This window comes from Stomoxys calcitrans, chromosome 1 (assembly GCF_963082655.1).
Source record: "Stomoxys calcitrans chromosome 1, idStoCalc2.1, whole genome shotgun sequence".
NCBI lineage: Eukaryota > Metazoa > Arthropoda > Insecta > Diptera > Muscidae > Stomoxys > Stomoxys calcitrans.
The window spans coordinates 52,850,376-52,866,066 of record NC_081552.1 but is presented as its reverse complement, the minus strand read 5'-3'; the positions used below and the strand labels follow the sequence as shown (position 1 = coordinate 52,866,066).

The window sequence follows — 15,691 nt, the reverse complement described above, 5'->3', positions numbered from 1 at the left end:
AGTTGATGGGTTGATGAGTTTGTAATACAATTACTGAATATGATGATTTCGATGCATTTCTAATTAACCAGATAGATCACATTCCTACTAATGCAGCAAAGATTGCATCCGAAACCACAAAGATGAGAGATTAGGTGCAATCTTACGAATTTTGGAAAATGGTTAGTCTCTCCAAGCATAAGGGTACTTGGAGAGATCACCTGAAATTAATTATCGGTTATCAGGAGGATGCCTCATCGTTGAACATCGGGTGGTGATTCCAGAAAAGCTGCGTGGAAAAATTTACAAGATTTGCATTCGGCTCACTTAGGGATCGTAAAAAATGAAGGACTTTGTAAGGTCATTCGTTTACTGGCCTTGAATTGATAGATATATTGATAATGTTGCGAAAAGCTGTAAGGACTGTGCAGAAAATGCAAACGATCCATCAAAGTTTAGAGATCATCTCTGGCAGTATCCGAAACCAGCATGAGAGCGCATACACGTAGATTATGCTGGACCGAACGGTCAAAATGCTATGAAGGCTTTGGAAGCAATCAAAAGCAGTTTACAAAAAAAAAATGGATTGCCTTTCTACGGCAATACAGAATTGCCCCGCATTCAAAAACTGGTTTTGTTTCTGGGTGGAAATTTAAGAACTCAGATGGATGTGCTACTGCCACAAGATTGAAAAGCTATACATGCGGTTTAACGCATTGTTACGTTCTTTTGATAATTTGCAAAATATTTACTTTCTCTCCAACAATAATCGGATGCCAAAGTGGCTACCTGGAGTAATTTGTCGCCGAATAGGTGACTTGCATTACGAAATTGTATCTGTTGGCAAATGTGCAAAAAGCATATCGATCAAATTCGATCCAGAACTGAGCTTAATAGTACGGAAAATACAGCGTTAGAATGCCAACAGTCACAGAATACATCGAATAGGCGGAAAGCAGATTATGAAGTACACAAGACTCACAAGTATCTTAACAACAACCCATCTAACAAAGTGTTCCAATTTCGGCCCGACAATCGGATGAATCATCCTATATCGGATCCGATGTCTTACCGACATCGTAACTAAAATCGAGAGAAGTAGTTGTCCGAACGACACGTCTGAGGGAAATCTGATAAATTTACTGCCATATCGTACCGATGTCGGAGCAAAATTCCAGGGAAATTCGGATGGGAAATTTTACGTTGTACCAAATTGGGACCAAAATTGTATACGATTTCGGTCCGATTTCTCGACGAATTTTTTACAAAATGCGAATGATTTTGTCGACGAATCGTTCCGAATTCGGACGAATGTCTTAAAACTGATCAAACAAAACAAAAATTCCAAGGCAATAGTTAACGGCACCATACGCAATTCCAAAAAAAAATATCCCCCCTCCACCACTTGTGTACATTTCACAAACGTGGTAACGAAATGTTGCAATGCAAAAATAAAAATGAACCGAACAAAACATTCCTCCGACACGCCGTCCAAAAATCGTTATGATTTCGTTCTTAAATGTCGGAACAGAAAAAATAAATTCCCTCAGACTTGTCAAACCGATTCCTTCCGGATTTGGTAAGAATTGTAGTATGTTTCGTCCGACAAAGGCGGATCATATTGTTTGCTGGAAAGATTTAAATTCGTGGTTCCAAAGAAATTCCCTGAATTCCGACACCTCGTATACAACTAGTTTTTCTACTGATCTCGAGCAATTATTGGGTTGCCCAAAAAGTAATTGCGGACTTTTTAAAAGAAAGTAAATGCATTTTTAATAAAACTTAGAATGAACTTTAATCAAATATACTTTTTTTACACTTTTTTTTCTAAAGCAAGCTAAAAGTAACAGCTGATAACTGACATAAGAAAGAATGCAAATACAGAGTCACAAGCTGTGAAAAAATTTGTCAACGCCGACTATATGAAAAATCCGCAATTACTTTTTGGACAACCCAATACATCTAAATTTTTCTCTTCCAAGGCGGGAAAGCCGACAATGGAATTTCGTGGCTTTCCCGCCTCGGGACATAATTCTAGAGGATGAGAGTATTCAAGAAGGCCCAGGTGAGGACAACGGCGCAAAATGCGTGGTCAATGCTTTTTGTCGCTAGAAAATGCTGTTAAAGCGTTCAATAACCGTGTTTTGGAAGTGTCTAAATCGGAGTGGGAAAAGTGCTTAGAGAATTGGTTTGAGAGTACTTTGAAAACTATTAATCCCATTTTTATACCCACCACCGAAGGAGTGGGGTATATTCATTTTGTCATTCCGTTTGCAACACATCGATCCATATCCGACCCTATAAAGTATATATATATATATATCCTTGATCAGCGTAAAAATCTAAGACGTTCTAGCCATTTCCGTCCGTCTGTCTGTTGAAATCACGCTACAGTCTTTAAAACTAGGGATATTGAGCTGATACTTTGTACAGATTCTTTTTTTTTTTGTCCATAAGCAGGTTAAGTTCGAATATGGGCTATATTTGATATAGGGCCCATATAGACCGATCCGCAGATTTAGGGTCTTAGGCCCATAAAAGCCACATTTATTATCCGATTTAGCTGAAATTTGAGATGTGTTAGGCCACTCGACATCCTTCTTCAATTTGGCCCAGATCGGTCCAGATTTGGATATAGCTGCCATATAGACCGATCCGCCGATTAAGGGTCTTAGGCCTATAAAAGCCACATGTATTATCCCATTTTGCTGAAATTTGGGACAGTGAGTTAAGTGAGGCCCCTCGGAATCTTTCTGCAATATGGCACAGATCGGTCCAGATTTGGATATAGATGCCATTTGGACCGATCTCTCGTTGTAAGGACTTGCGCCCATAAAAGGCGCATTTATAATCTGATTTCGCCGAAATTTGGGACAGTAAGTTGTGTTAGGCTATTCGACATTTTTCTGCAATATGGCCAAAATAGGTCCAGATTTGGATATAGCTGCCATATAGACCGATATCTCGATTTAAAGTCTTGGCCCCATAAAGGGCGCATTTATAATCCGATTTCACTGAAATTTGACACAGTTTCTTATGTTAGGCTCTTCGACAACCGTGTCGTATATGGTTCAGATCGGTTTATTTTTAGATATAGCTACTAAAAAGACCTATATTTTGTTAAACACAATTGAACAATGACTTGTACATATTAGTATTTTGTCCAAATCGGAACATATTTCCATATAGCTGCTATGGGGCCTAAGGTATGCATTTTTCACCGGATGTTGAGGAAAAGTGGTTTACATATATACCCGAGGTGGTGGGTATCCAAAATTCGGACGGCCGAAATTTGTGCAAATTTGCACAACTTGTTGCTGGCAGTCGTTCGTGTTCTTTATTTGACAGCAGAAGAGAGCGGGAGAGTACGTGAACGCGAGCGAAATGTTGAGAGTTTAATAATTAAGAGCCTGCAAATTTCTACTGAAAGTTTTTTTCGCAGCATCAAACAGCTGCTCTATAAAAACCGATTTTGAAACCTCTGCCCAATTTCCGTAGTATTATACTATTCTACGTATATGGTTCAAGATGGTGTGATGTAGATGCTTAAGTCCTGTAATATATCTGTTGTTGGTGTAGCCACATTTTCACGCTAAGATGGCGATCCTCGTCAAGCTGCTGTAGGTGAGCAACATCGATTCGGTCCAAAGGATCGATCGCCGGATGGCCATTGGTTATTTAAAGGCGCCACTTACTCGCCTTGTTATATCGAGCATCAAAGGAACTCAGTATTTGTGCAAGAGCCGGTGCCGCCCGGACTCTCACCGAGACTCTCCGCTCGATACCGCTGATTGTCCGCGACTGCCGTTGCAACTACTCCGTATGGACCATTCCACTTTCCGCAACCCGTGGACGCGTCCGGCAGCTTGCAGCTAAGCTTCTCGTGACAACAGAGAACCAAATAAATTGGAGCTCAATGTTCCAGTCTGTGTGGTGCTCACAGCTATCCCGTGCTGGGTGTAATATATCTGCTTAGAAGTTTGTACATCTTTGGCATTTTTTAGGCTGGAAGGCTATAAATTATAGGTAGCAAGCTATGATCATATACACATTTAACAAGTTTCCATATTAAATTTTCAGTATCATATTGCCAAACACGTTGGAAATGTTTGCGTTACCGTTTTGTTAAAGAATATAGGAAAATCTGTCATTCAATGGACAGCAGCAGCAATCAAATACTTGGAAGTCAGTGGCCTTTTTATGAAAGCATGAGCTTCCTTTGCGACCACGTGGTGCCAAGACGGTGAGATTTTGAATGTTTTATTACTTCAACATAATGTGAAACACATGGTCCTATATATTTCAGAAAATTGTCTTATATATCAAGTCTACAGCAAGCGCCGACAGTCGTTTATGAATTGTCTGATGATGAAACTGAGCCAACAAATGTTGAAGTATTGCACTCCGAAGACTCGTTAAATGGTACTGATACGGTAAGTATGTATTTATATATATATACAATATTGAGTTGCCCAAAAAGTAATTGCGGATTTTTCATATAGTCGGCGTTGACAAATTTGTTCACAGCTTGTGACTCTGTAATTGCATTCTTTCTTCTGTCAGTTATCAGCTGCTACTTTTATCTTGCTTTAGAAAAAAAGTGTAAAAAAAGTATATTTGATTAAAGTTCATTCTAAGTTTTATTAAAAATGCATTTACTTTCTGTTAATGTCTAAAATATAGTACTATGCAAATTTGTTCATGAGCATTCCATTACGGAACAGAGGAAAACTAATCACATATCAATGAGTGCAGTCCGACTCAGGTTTAAGCTCAATGATAAGGGGTCTCCTTTTTATAGTCGACTCCGAACGGTGTGCACCGGTGTTTTAACATGGAATAGTACCTCACAAATGTCGCCAGCATTAGGAGGGGATGTTGTTGTTCTATCAGTGTTTTGTGCACTGAGGCGGCAGCCCTTGCCGATGAAAGACTCTATCAGGCCAATCCGGCACGCACAACCGGCTGCCATGGGATTGATTGGGAAGGGATAACCACCGCTGACATTTTTTCTGAAGTTCTCTCAATGATTCGAACCTAAGCGTTTAGCGTCATAAGCGGACATGCCACGGTACTTTTATTTTATATTCTATTCAGTTTTTCCTGTAAATTTGAACATTTTAAATTATAAATAAATTTGAAATTCCTTAATTTTAAACTCTGTTGTGTCTTTCAAACAATAGGCTTTCATTCGCTTGGTTGCTTTAATTGCCTTCGGGATATATAAATCAAACAATAGGCTACCGTTCTAACCTTTAGTGGGTTAAGTATTGATTTTTAACTTTTGCATATGTTGATCGCATTTATTCTATGATTTATTTTTGTTTACATCTCTTTTAAAGCTAAGCGATCTACTAATCGAAGAAGTTAAAAAACATGAAGTTTTGTATTCAAGAAAAAATCCGTACCATAAAAACAAAGTTAAACGAGCGGAGGCGTGGGTTGCCATAAGCAATTGTGTGGGCATGACAGGTAGGAATAGTGTCTAAATCTACGTCAATCCCATATCTCTTATATGTAGACAGATGTGTTATGTTGTCTTAATGTTTTTTTTTTTTTTAATGAGAACAGTCCAATTTACAAATGTCCATGGTTTCTTATTTTAGAGCTCGATTGCCAAACACGATGGCGAAGCATGCGTGATCGTTATGTAAGGGAATGTAAGAAAATTCGTAACAATGAAATTACAGAAAGTCAGTGGCACTTATTTAACAGCATGAGCTTTCTATGTGATCAATTGGGGCCCAAACGGTAAGACATTTTTGGCTAAGATTTTTGACAAAATGTATAGTAAATTGATATTTTTTTAGAAAATCATCGTCCATAAAAAAGTCACTTCAAAACTCTGTTGATAAGTTTGATAATGCTGAGCCAAATGCTGAGTTATTAAGTTCCCAAGTTTCTGAAATAGATAACGAAGAACTTGAATCGGTAAGTTTATATTACTCAAAAGATTTGTGCAAATTTGCACAAATTGTTACTGGAAGTCGTTCGCGTACTTTATTTGCCAGCATAAGACACCGGGAAAGTGCCTGAGAACGAGCACTATTTTGAGTGTTTTTGTTGTTGCAGCCACATATTCATGTGAGTGTTTGGTAATTGAGTTCTTGCAAATTTCTACTGGAGATTTATTCCCAGTACAAATTTTGCAGCATCCAACAGCTGTTTTATGAAATTCAGCTGTTTAATTCAAATAAAAAGCAAAAGAGAGTAAAGGTTGTTTTTACTCTCCTGCAAATTTTTACTGGGAAAGTACGCAAACAGACTTTGCTCTGAAAAAATAGCTGTTTGAATGGATTAAGTAATCATTAGCCGTTCTTTTGATTGCTAAAGTCTTAGTGGGTTCGGCCTTAAAGTTTTGGATATATCAATTGCACTAATTCTTGAATTTGTTTTTGTTAACATCTCTTATAAAGCAAACCCATTTACTAATCGAGGAAGTTAGAAAACATCAGTGTTTGTACGTCAAAAAACATCCGGACTATAAAAACAAAGTTATACGAGCGGATGCATGGGCTTCCATCAGCAAGTGTGTTGGCATGACAGGTAAGAATAATTCTCCATACATGTGAATAAAAATAATATGAGCATGATATTAAATTTATTATACCCTCCATATTAGGATGGCGCGGTATACTAACTTCTAACATCTGTCGAAAGCACTCTTAATTTCGAATGAGTTAAGCTAGCCTCTTGAAATACTTCTAGTCCATGTTTAGATATAGCTCCGATATAAACCAAACCCCGGATTTGACCTGTTGAACTACAAGAGGGTGCAATTCTCTTCCGATTTGTTTGAAATTTGACTCAATCACTTTTGTTAAGACCGCCAGTATCCATACTTACTATGATCCAAATGGGTTTATAATTTGATATAGCGCCCATATAAACGGATCTCCCGATTTGACTTCTTGTACCACTAGAGGGCACATTTCTCCTTTAACATGTTTGAAATTTTCCACAAGCCATTTTGTTTAGACTACCAACATCCCCTATACGGGATAACAAAGAGCACCACACGGGCTGAAACTTCGAGCTCCGGTCTGTGTGGTGTCATCGTTATCACGAGAAGCTTAGCTGGGAGCTACCGGGCTTGTATACAAGTTGCGGATAGTAGAATGTTTCATACGAAGTAACTGTAATTATTTTCGCGGACAATCAGCGATATCGAGTGGAGAATCTCAGTGAGAGGACGGGCGGCACCGGCTCTTGCTTAAAAACTGAGTGCCTATGATGCTGGATATGACAAGGAAAGTATTGGCACCTTTAAATAACCAATGGCTATTATGTTCCCACGGCGATCTGTGCTATGGGCCGGAACGAGCTTGCTCACTATAAGAGCTGGACGAGGATCACTAATTCCACATGCAAATGTGGCTGCAACAACCATCAACATTTATGTCAAGTATGATCAGTTCTTTACCCGATATATCTCCATATAAACCCAACTACAGCTTATATTTCTTGAGCACCTAGCGGGCGCAATTCTTATCTGATTTGACTGAAAATTTGCGCGATGACTTCTACTATGAATGGGTTAATAATCTTTTATATAGCTTCATATAGACCGATCTCCCGATTAAACTTCTCGAGTCACTAGAGGGTATGTCTTAACAGATTTGGCTGAAATTTGGTATGATGACTTCTATTATGATCTACAATATCTATGTCATGTATGGTGGAAATAGGTTTTTAACTTGGTATAGCTTCCATATTAACCGATTTCTAGATTTTACTTCTTGACTTTATAGAGAGGGCGATACTTATCCAATTGACTTCTATTATAACCTTCCAACATTCATACCAAGAATGGTTTAAATCGGCACATAACCTGATTACATCCCATGTAAACCCAATTTTTTTTATTGAATATGAAAACAAGTAAAAGCGTGCTAAGTTCGGCCGGGCCGAATCTTATATACCCTCCACCATGGATCGCATTTGTCGAGTTCTTTTCCCGGCATCTCTTCTTAGGCAAAAAAGGATATAAGAAAAGATTTGCTCTGCTTTAAGAGCGATATCAAGATATGGTCCGTTTCGGACCACAATTAAATTATATGTTGGAGACCTGTGTAAAATTTCAGCCAATTCGAATAAGAATTGTGCTCATTGGGGGCTCAAGAAGTTAAATAGAGAGAACGATTTATATGGGAGCTGTATCGGGCAATAGACCGATTCAGACCATAATAAACACGTTTGTTGATGGTCATGAAAGGATCCGTCGTAAAAAATTTCAGGCATATCGGATAATAATTGCGACCTCTAGGGATCAAGAAGTCAAGATCACAGATCGGTTTATATGGCAGCTATGTCAGGTTATGGACCGATTTGAACGTTATGAAAGTTGTTGAAAGTAAGAATAAAATACGTCATGCAAAATTTCAGCCAAATCGGATAGGAATTGGGCCCTCTAGAAGCTCAAGAAGTAAAATCCCCAGATCTGTTTATATGACAGCTATATCAGGTTATGGACCGATTTGAACCATACTTGGCACAGTTGTTGGATGTCATAACAAAATACTACGTGCCAAAATTCATTCAAATCGGATAAGAATTGAGCACTCTAGAGGCTCAAGAATTCAAGACCCAAGATCGGTTTATATGGCAGCTATATCAAAACATGGACCGATATGAACCATACTTGCTAAAATTGTTGGATATCATAACAAAAAACGTCGTGCAAAATTTCATTTCAATCGGATAAGAATTGCGCACTCTAGAGGCTCAAGAATTCAAGACCCAAGATCGGTTTATATGGCAGCTATATCAAAACATGGACCGATTTGAACCATACGTAGCACAGTTGTTGGGTATCATAACAAAACACGTCGTGCAAAATTTCATTCCAATCGGATAAGAATTGCGCCCTCTAGAGGCTCAAGAAGTCAAGACCCAAGATGGGTTTATATGACAGCTATATCAGGTTATAGACCGATTTGAACCATACTTGGCACAGTTATTGGATATCATAACAAAACACGTGGTGCAAAATTTCATTCCAATCGGATAAGAATTTCGCTCTCTAGAGGCTCAAGAAGTCAAGACCCAAGATCGGTTTATATGGCAGCTATATCAGGTTATATACCGATTTGAACCATACTTGGCACATTTGTTGGATATCATAACAAAACACGTCGTGCAAAATTTCATTCCAATCGGATAAAAATTGCGCACTCTAGAGGCTCAAGAAGTCAAGACCCAAGATCGGTTTATATGGCAGCTATATCAAAACATGGACCGATATGGCCCATTTACAATACCAACCGACCTACACTAATAAGAAGTATTTGTGCAAAATTTCAAGCGGCTAGCTCTACTCCTTCGGAAGTTAGCGTGCTTTCGACAGACAGACGGACGGACGGACGGACGGACGGACGGACAGACGGACAGACGGACGGACATGGCTAGATCGACATAAAATTTCACGACGATCAAGAATATATATACTTTATGGGGTCTCAGACGAATATTTCGAGTAGTTACAAACAGAATGACGAAATTAGTATACCCCCCATCTTATGGTGGAGGGTATAAAAATTCATAACAATAGTAATTGAATTTTTTTAGTTTTCAATCAAAAAATTTATTGAATCAATCATTTTTTTAATAGAATCTGAAAATATTTTCAATCATTATCGTAATTAAAAATTAATTGAAAATTTAAAAATCTTCAACCTTTTTGTATCCTCCACCATACGATGGGCGTATACTAATTTCGTCATTCCGTTTGTAACACATCGTAATATTGATCTGAGACCCAACAATGTATATATAATCTTGATCGCCTTGACATTTTAAAAGCGGGTTTCTCGTAGGAAAAAATATAGTTCGTGTTAGCTAACCGGAACATTAATTTATCGTGGGGATAAACTTCCTGTTACCAAATTTAAGGTAATTTAGAAGATATATTCATTTACAGGTAGTTGCAGTTGCCCAACAACAAAATATTGAGTGCACTATCTGTCAAAATCAGTGATTAGTGCAACTCTGATTTTGTATATGTTACTAGTATGCGCCATTTCGTTCGTTGCTTGTATGTGTTATGGTTCTTAACTATAATACACGAACACAACCAAAACTCGTTGATAGATAGTGCACTTCGCGAGAAAAAATTTTACTCAACTGTTTACGGTCCACTACCTGGTGATTATGTCATGTATAAACAGAGTACTACTTTTTCACCTATTTTCCTCCAGCGTTTCGCCGGCGTTTTTTTATATGGAGTTTGACAGCATTCCGCCTGAACAGTATAAGCTTAGTATAGAGTGAGAGCGACAAAATTTCTGTTGGATGTTTTCCCCCCTCAGAAGCTTCTTACTCATCTGCAAATTTTTATTGGCAAATTGTTACTGGATAAATACTCGAACACACCGTTATATTATGCAGCAATCGGTAAACAAAACACAGCTGTATTTATCGGAACGACAAGTCACTAACCGGCATGCATCTGTCGGTTAAGATTCATCGCTAGGATAAGAATTAATCAAGTATTCAGAAATCCAAATTCCTTTAACCAGAAGAATATCGATACAATAAATTGTCAATGGAGAATAAGAAACTTGGCCTAAATAAATATAGCCATGTCCGTCCGTCTGTCGAAAGCACGCTAACTTTCGAAGGAATAAAGCTAAGCTTAAAATTCTGCATGTTTTGATATAACTGGATCCTGGATCTTGACTTCTAGATCTCTAGATGTCGCAATTGGTATCCGACTTGTCTGAACTTTTGTATATGGTGTTTTGTTATGACTGCCAACAACTATGATAAGTATAATCGAAATTGGTTCATAACCTAATATAGCTCCCATATAAACCGATCGCTGATTTAGATTTTTGAACCACTAGAGGGCGCAAATACTAACCGATTTAGCTAAAACTTTGCATAAAGTTTTTTGTTTTGATTTCCAACAGTTATGCTAAGTATGGTCCGAATCGGTCTATAACCTTATATAGTTCCCATATAAACCGATCTCCCGATTATATTTCTACGCCTTTAGAGGGCTCAATTCTTATTCGTTTTGATTTAGATTTCGTGCAACGACTTCTGCTATGACTCTAAACATGCGTGCCAAATATGGTCTGACTCGGTCCATAACCTGATATAGCTTTTATATAAACCGATCTCGGGCCGTGACTTCTTTCCGATGTGGCTGAAATTTTGCATAAAGTGTTTTGTTTTGACTTTCAATAATTACACCAAGTATGATTTAAATCGGTTTATAACCTGGTTTAACTCCCATATAAACCGAACTCCCGACCCTACGACGCAATTCTTATTCGATTTGGCTAACATTTTGTACAACGACATCTACTATGACCTCCAACAGATGTGCCATGTATGCCCGGAATCGGTCTATAACCTGATATAGCACACACATAAACCAATCTTCCGATTATACTTCTTGAGCCTCTAAAGGGCGCATAAACAAATAAGTTGTGTAGTGTTTGTAGACAGGAATGCTCGTCTATTCGGTCTATTTGTGCTATCGCCGCGGGAACATGATGGCCATTGGTTTTTTAAAGGCGCCAATAACTCGCCTTTTCGTATCGTAGTTATCCCGTGCCGGGACTCAGTTCATAACATGATAAAGCGTCCAAATAAATGGATATCTGATCTTGACTTCTTTATCCACTTGAGGGCGCAATTCTTATCCGATTTGCCTAATTTTGCATGAGGTGTTTTGTTATGACTGCCAACAACTATGATAAGTAAGATCGAAATCGGTTCATAACCTGATATAGCTCCCATATAAATCGATTTGGCTTAAATTTAGCATGATATAGCTCCGATATAAACCGATCTCGGATCTTGATTTCTTAATCCGCTAGAGGCGCAAGTACTATGCGATTGTGCTGAAACTAAGTGTTTTTTTTTTACTTCCAACATTTATGCCAAGTATGGTATACATCGGTTCATAACCTGATATAGCTCCCATATAAACCATTTTGCCCAATATTACATCTTGAGCGGAGGCTTAAATTTCGTACGTACTACTATGACCTCCAACATACGTGCCAAGTATGGTCCGAATCGGTCTATTACCTGATATAGCTCATATATGTCCGCTTTGGGAGAAATTTTGCACAATGACATCTAATATGGTATCCAACATCCAAGCCAAATATGGCTCGAATCGGTCCATAATCGGATATAGCTCCTATAACATAGCAATTCTTATGTTGTTGTTGTAGCTCGGTATTGCGTTTATCAGAGAAAACACGTGCGCTGAGGTGACAGCCCTTGGCCGATGAAAGACTCCATCGGGTCAATCCGGTACGTAGAACCGGCTGCCATGGGATTGAATTCTTATCAATTATCCTTTGTTTGCCTATAAGAAAATACCGAACAAAGAACTTGACAAATGCGATCCATGTTGGAGGGTATATAAGATTCGGCCCGGACGAACTTGGCAAGCTTTTACTTGTATTAATTTGGATCTGTTAAAAAATCAATTGAAAATTTAAAACAATTTCAATAGTTTTTTTTTAATTAATTTTTTTTTAATCGCCTCTTTCAAAAACTGGTCGATATTATCATTTTCATGATTAAAGCAGTTTCGATAAAAAAAATTAATTGGATCAATTAAGTTTGTGATTGTGGTGGGAATATACATACACAATATGCAGATTCTGAAGGTGTGTGCATAGCTAGTGAGCCCACCATCGATATACATTTATAATCGTATTTGACTTCGCCCATAAAACAAATTTTTTGAACGATTTTGTTAGTGGTATTGAATCTAAAAATTTTAACTTTTTGCGTATAACCTATGCATACTAATGAATTATACCCTATGGAATGCATATCTTGCTTATCCGCATTACAATATGTGTATTATTTCAGAGTCCGAATGTCAAACACGATGGAAAAGTATGCGTGATCATTATGTTAGGGAATATAAAAAAATCCACGCCAATCAAATTACTGAAAGTCAATATCATTCCTTTGACAGCATGAGCTTTCTTGACGATCAAGTAGCGGTAAAAAAGTAAGATAAGATTGGTTATAATTTATTCCAATATGCATTAAATGTTTATATTTCAGGATCAAATCAAGATCGATTTCTGAAGGCTCAGACATTTATAACGAAGAACTTGAACCGGTAAGTACAAACCAAAGCCCTTCACAAGAAGCAGAAATGAATCGTCTTGCGCAGGCCCTGGTACAAACTTATAAGACATCAGAAGTCAATAAGTACGCATCAAATTACTGCCATTCATGATTTGAAATTTACTCGAACGAGTGGATTTCGGTGGCTTGGTTGTATATTATAATCAACTGATTTTTGTCAAAAGTCAATTGTTGGATAAATTAAGCAAACAATAGTCATTTCTTACGAAATCCACGGCCTTTTTTTTTTGGGGATTTAACTTGACTTTTGATGGGGTTAGTTGCACTAATCATATGATTTATTTTTGTTACATCTCTCTTATTAAGCAAAGTGATATACTACTAATCCAGGAAGTTAAAAAACATGAGTTTTTGTACGTAAGAAAGCATCCAGACCATTGTAACAGAGTTAAACGAGCGAAGGCGTGGATTTCCATCAGCAAATGTGTTGGCTTGACAGGTAAGGACAAAAACCAAATTTATGATATTTACGGCCTAGACCACTAACAGGATTCACTGAATAAGGTTAAGCCAAGCGATCAGCCGATATACTTTTTTTTTAATATTTGGCAGTACTTGGCATTGAGGATGTCAACTTGTTCTCTTTTTACATTCATTCTTTGTTTACGTTTTCTCCTATATGATGACATTTTCAATCGTCAGATTTGACATCCTTAATGATGTTTATGGGGCCTATCCACTTTATGTTTTTACGTGTGACCTAACCTTCTATTAGTGAATCCTGGACCACTAACTTGTTTTTTTCTTTCTGTCATTCAATACATTCGCCAATTCATTAGAAACAGCTGATTCTATTGTATAAAGGGAAAAACAGCTGTTTTCAGTGAATTGGCGAACAAACCGAGCGACAAAAAGTTTGGAGTGGATCTATAATCCTATTTGACTTCTTGATTCCATAGAAAACCCATTGTTTGAATGATTTTGTTGTAATTGAAACGAACAAACTTAACTTTCTTTTCGGGATCGATCCATTTCTATTCTTGGAACAAAGTAGTACATTGGACATCAAAGATGCTACATATCGGACCATATTGTTATATATCCCTTATTTATATAAACCACTTTGCTGGCTGCAAATTTTTGCAAAATCTTTAATGCCAATTTTTGGTAGACTCAAATTTATTCATTATTCGAATTAGAAAACTTGCACAGCCATAAGATACAAATGTTTTGGGACGATCAGCTGCCATAAAATTTTTCACAGTTTTTGCCATTGAGAATATCACCTTGTTTTATTTTTTACATTTGTTATTTGTTTACGTTTTCTCTTATTTATGTCATTTTCAATCGACACATTCTGACAGAATGCACTTTAAGATGAGGTCATGTGAACAGCTGAGTCCAATTTTTTCATTTTTGTTTTGATTTTGCAATAAATCTAAATGTCAAAGGCTTGATAACACAGCTGTGATTTTTTCTAAAAACTTGAAAAGATGTTCCATTTGATCCGATATTCCACAAATAAGCAACAAAACAGTGTTATAATGATGAATATCCAAATATATAACACATTTGAAAAAGATAAGATGTACAACAAAGTTTATTTCTAAAACCACTTTGACATTTTAATTTACGGCATTTGCCAATCAAGGAAGTTTCGTGGGGGGTAGATTTTTGTTGTCACCTCTTAATTGTGCCATGACATTTGTCATCCTTGAATGTTCATAGGGCTTTTCGACTTTTTTAAGTCAGCAAGTGATGTAACCTTCTATTGGCGAGCCCTGATTTTCCGTGAAAATAGTCGCATTTACAAAAGGTTTATTTTTTTTTTGTTTGTTTCAGAATCCGAATGCAGCACTCGATGGAAAAGTATGCGTGATCGTTATGTTAGGGAATATAATAAAATCCGTTTCAATGAAATTTCTGAAAGTCAATGGTACTTATTTGACAGCATGAGCTTTATTAGTGATCAAGTGGTGTGCAAACGGTAAGACTTTTGGTTATGATTTATGACAGAATGTGTGTGGCTAATTGATATTTTTTAGAAAATCTTCATCATTTATACAACAACCACATGACAACTCTGTTGATGGGACTGATGATGATGAGTCAAATACTGAGATTTCTAAAGTTTCGGAAATGTATAACGAAGAACCTGAATCGGTAAGTATTCAGGGTATAAGAAACCATAAGGTAATGAGTACGTAACAAACGTCTGTTTGAAATGTACTTTTGGCTTTCATTCACCTGATATATCATAACAAACTAATTTTTTTTTATAAAAAAAATCAGCTGTTGAATGAATGCCACAACCTTAGTTGGTTTGTTCTTAATTTTTCATTATGTTAAATTCTCTCATCCTATGATTTATTTGTCTTTACTCGTATAATTATCGTATAAAGCAGAGTGATATACTTCTAATCAAGGAAGTTAAAAAACATAAGCTTTTGTACGTAAGAAAACATCCGCAATATGGTAACAAAGTTAAACGAGCGATGGCGTGGGTATCCATCAGTAAATCTGTTGGCATGGAAGGTAAGAATAATTTCTCAATACATGTGAGTAATTATACTACAATATATCCATAATATTTATTTCAAATACACTCAACCTAAAGATGAGGGTATAATACGCACTCCAA

The 15,691-nt window shown here is 37.1% G+C and overlaps 3 protein-coding genes across 11 annotated transcripts in view; 1 reads left to right on the top strand and 2 right to left on the bottom strand.

The window, feature by feature from the left end:
• Nucleotides 1–15,691, bottom strand: part of LOC106090092 (nuclear pore complex protein Nup154) — a 257,128-nt gene that overhangs the window by 21,507 nt on the left and 219,930 nt on the right. The gene's annotated exons all lie outside the window — the stretch shown is intronic.
• Nucleotides 1–15,691, bottom strand: part of LOC106092403 (uncharacterized) — a 166,615-nt gene that overhangs the window by 54,902 nt on the left and 96,022 nt on the right. The window lies entirely within an intron of this gene.
• LOC106090091 (uncharacterized) overlaps nt 1–15,691 on the top strand; it is a 63,011-nt gene that overhangs the window by 16,775 nt on the left and 30,545 nt on the right. For all 4 annotated transcript variants that reach the window (XM_013256166.2, XM_013256167.2, XM_013256169.2 and 1 more), the window contains 12 exons: nt 4,060–4,222; nt 4,286–4,412; nt 5,322–5,451; nt 5,586–5,730; nt 5,790–5,910; nt 6,396–6,525; nt 12,823–12,967; nt 13,024–13,081; nt 13,417–13,549; nt 14,893–15,037; nt 15,096–15,213; nt 15,453–15,585. In XM_013256166.2, the coding sequence (XP_013111620.2) occupies nt 4,060–4,222; nt 4,286–4,412; nt 5,322–5,451; nt 5,586–5,730; nt 5,790–5,910; nt 6,396–6,525; nt 12,823–12,967; nt 13,024–13,081; nt 13,417–13,549; nt 14,893–15,037; nt 15,096–15,213; nt 15,453–15,585 (1,548 nt within the window). The remainder of the gene's footprint in view (nt 1–4,059; nt 4,223–4,285; nt 4,413–5,321; nt 5,452–5,585; nt 5,731–5,789; nt 5,911–6,395; nt 6,526–12,822; nt 12,968–13,023; nt 13,082–13,416; nt 13,550–14,892; nt 15,038–15,095; nt 15,214–15,452; nt 15,586–15,691) is intronic.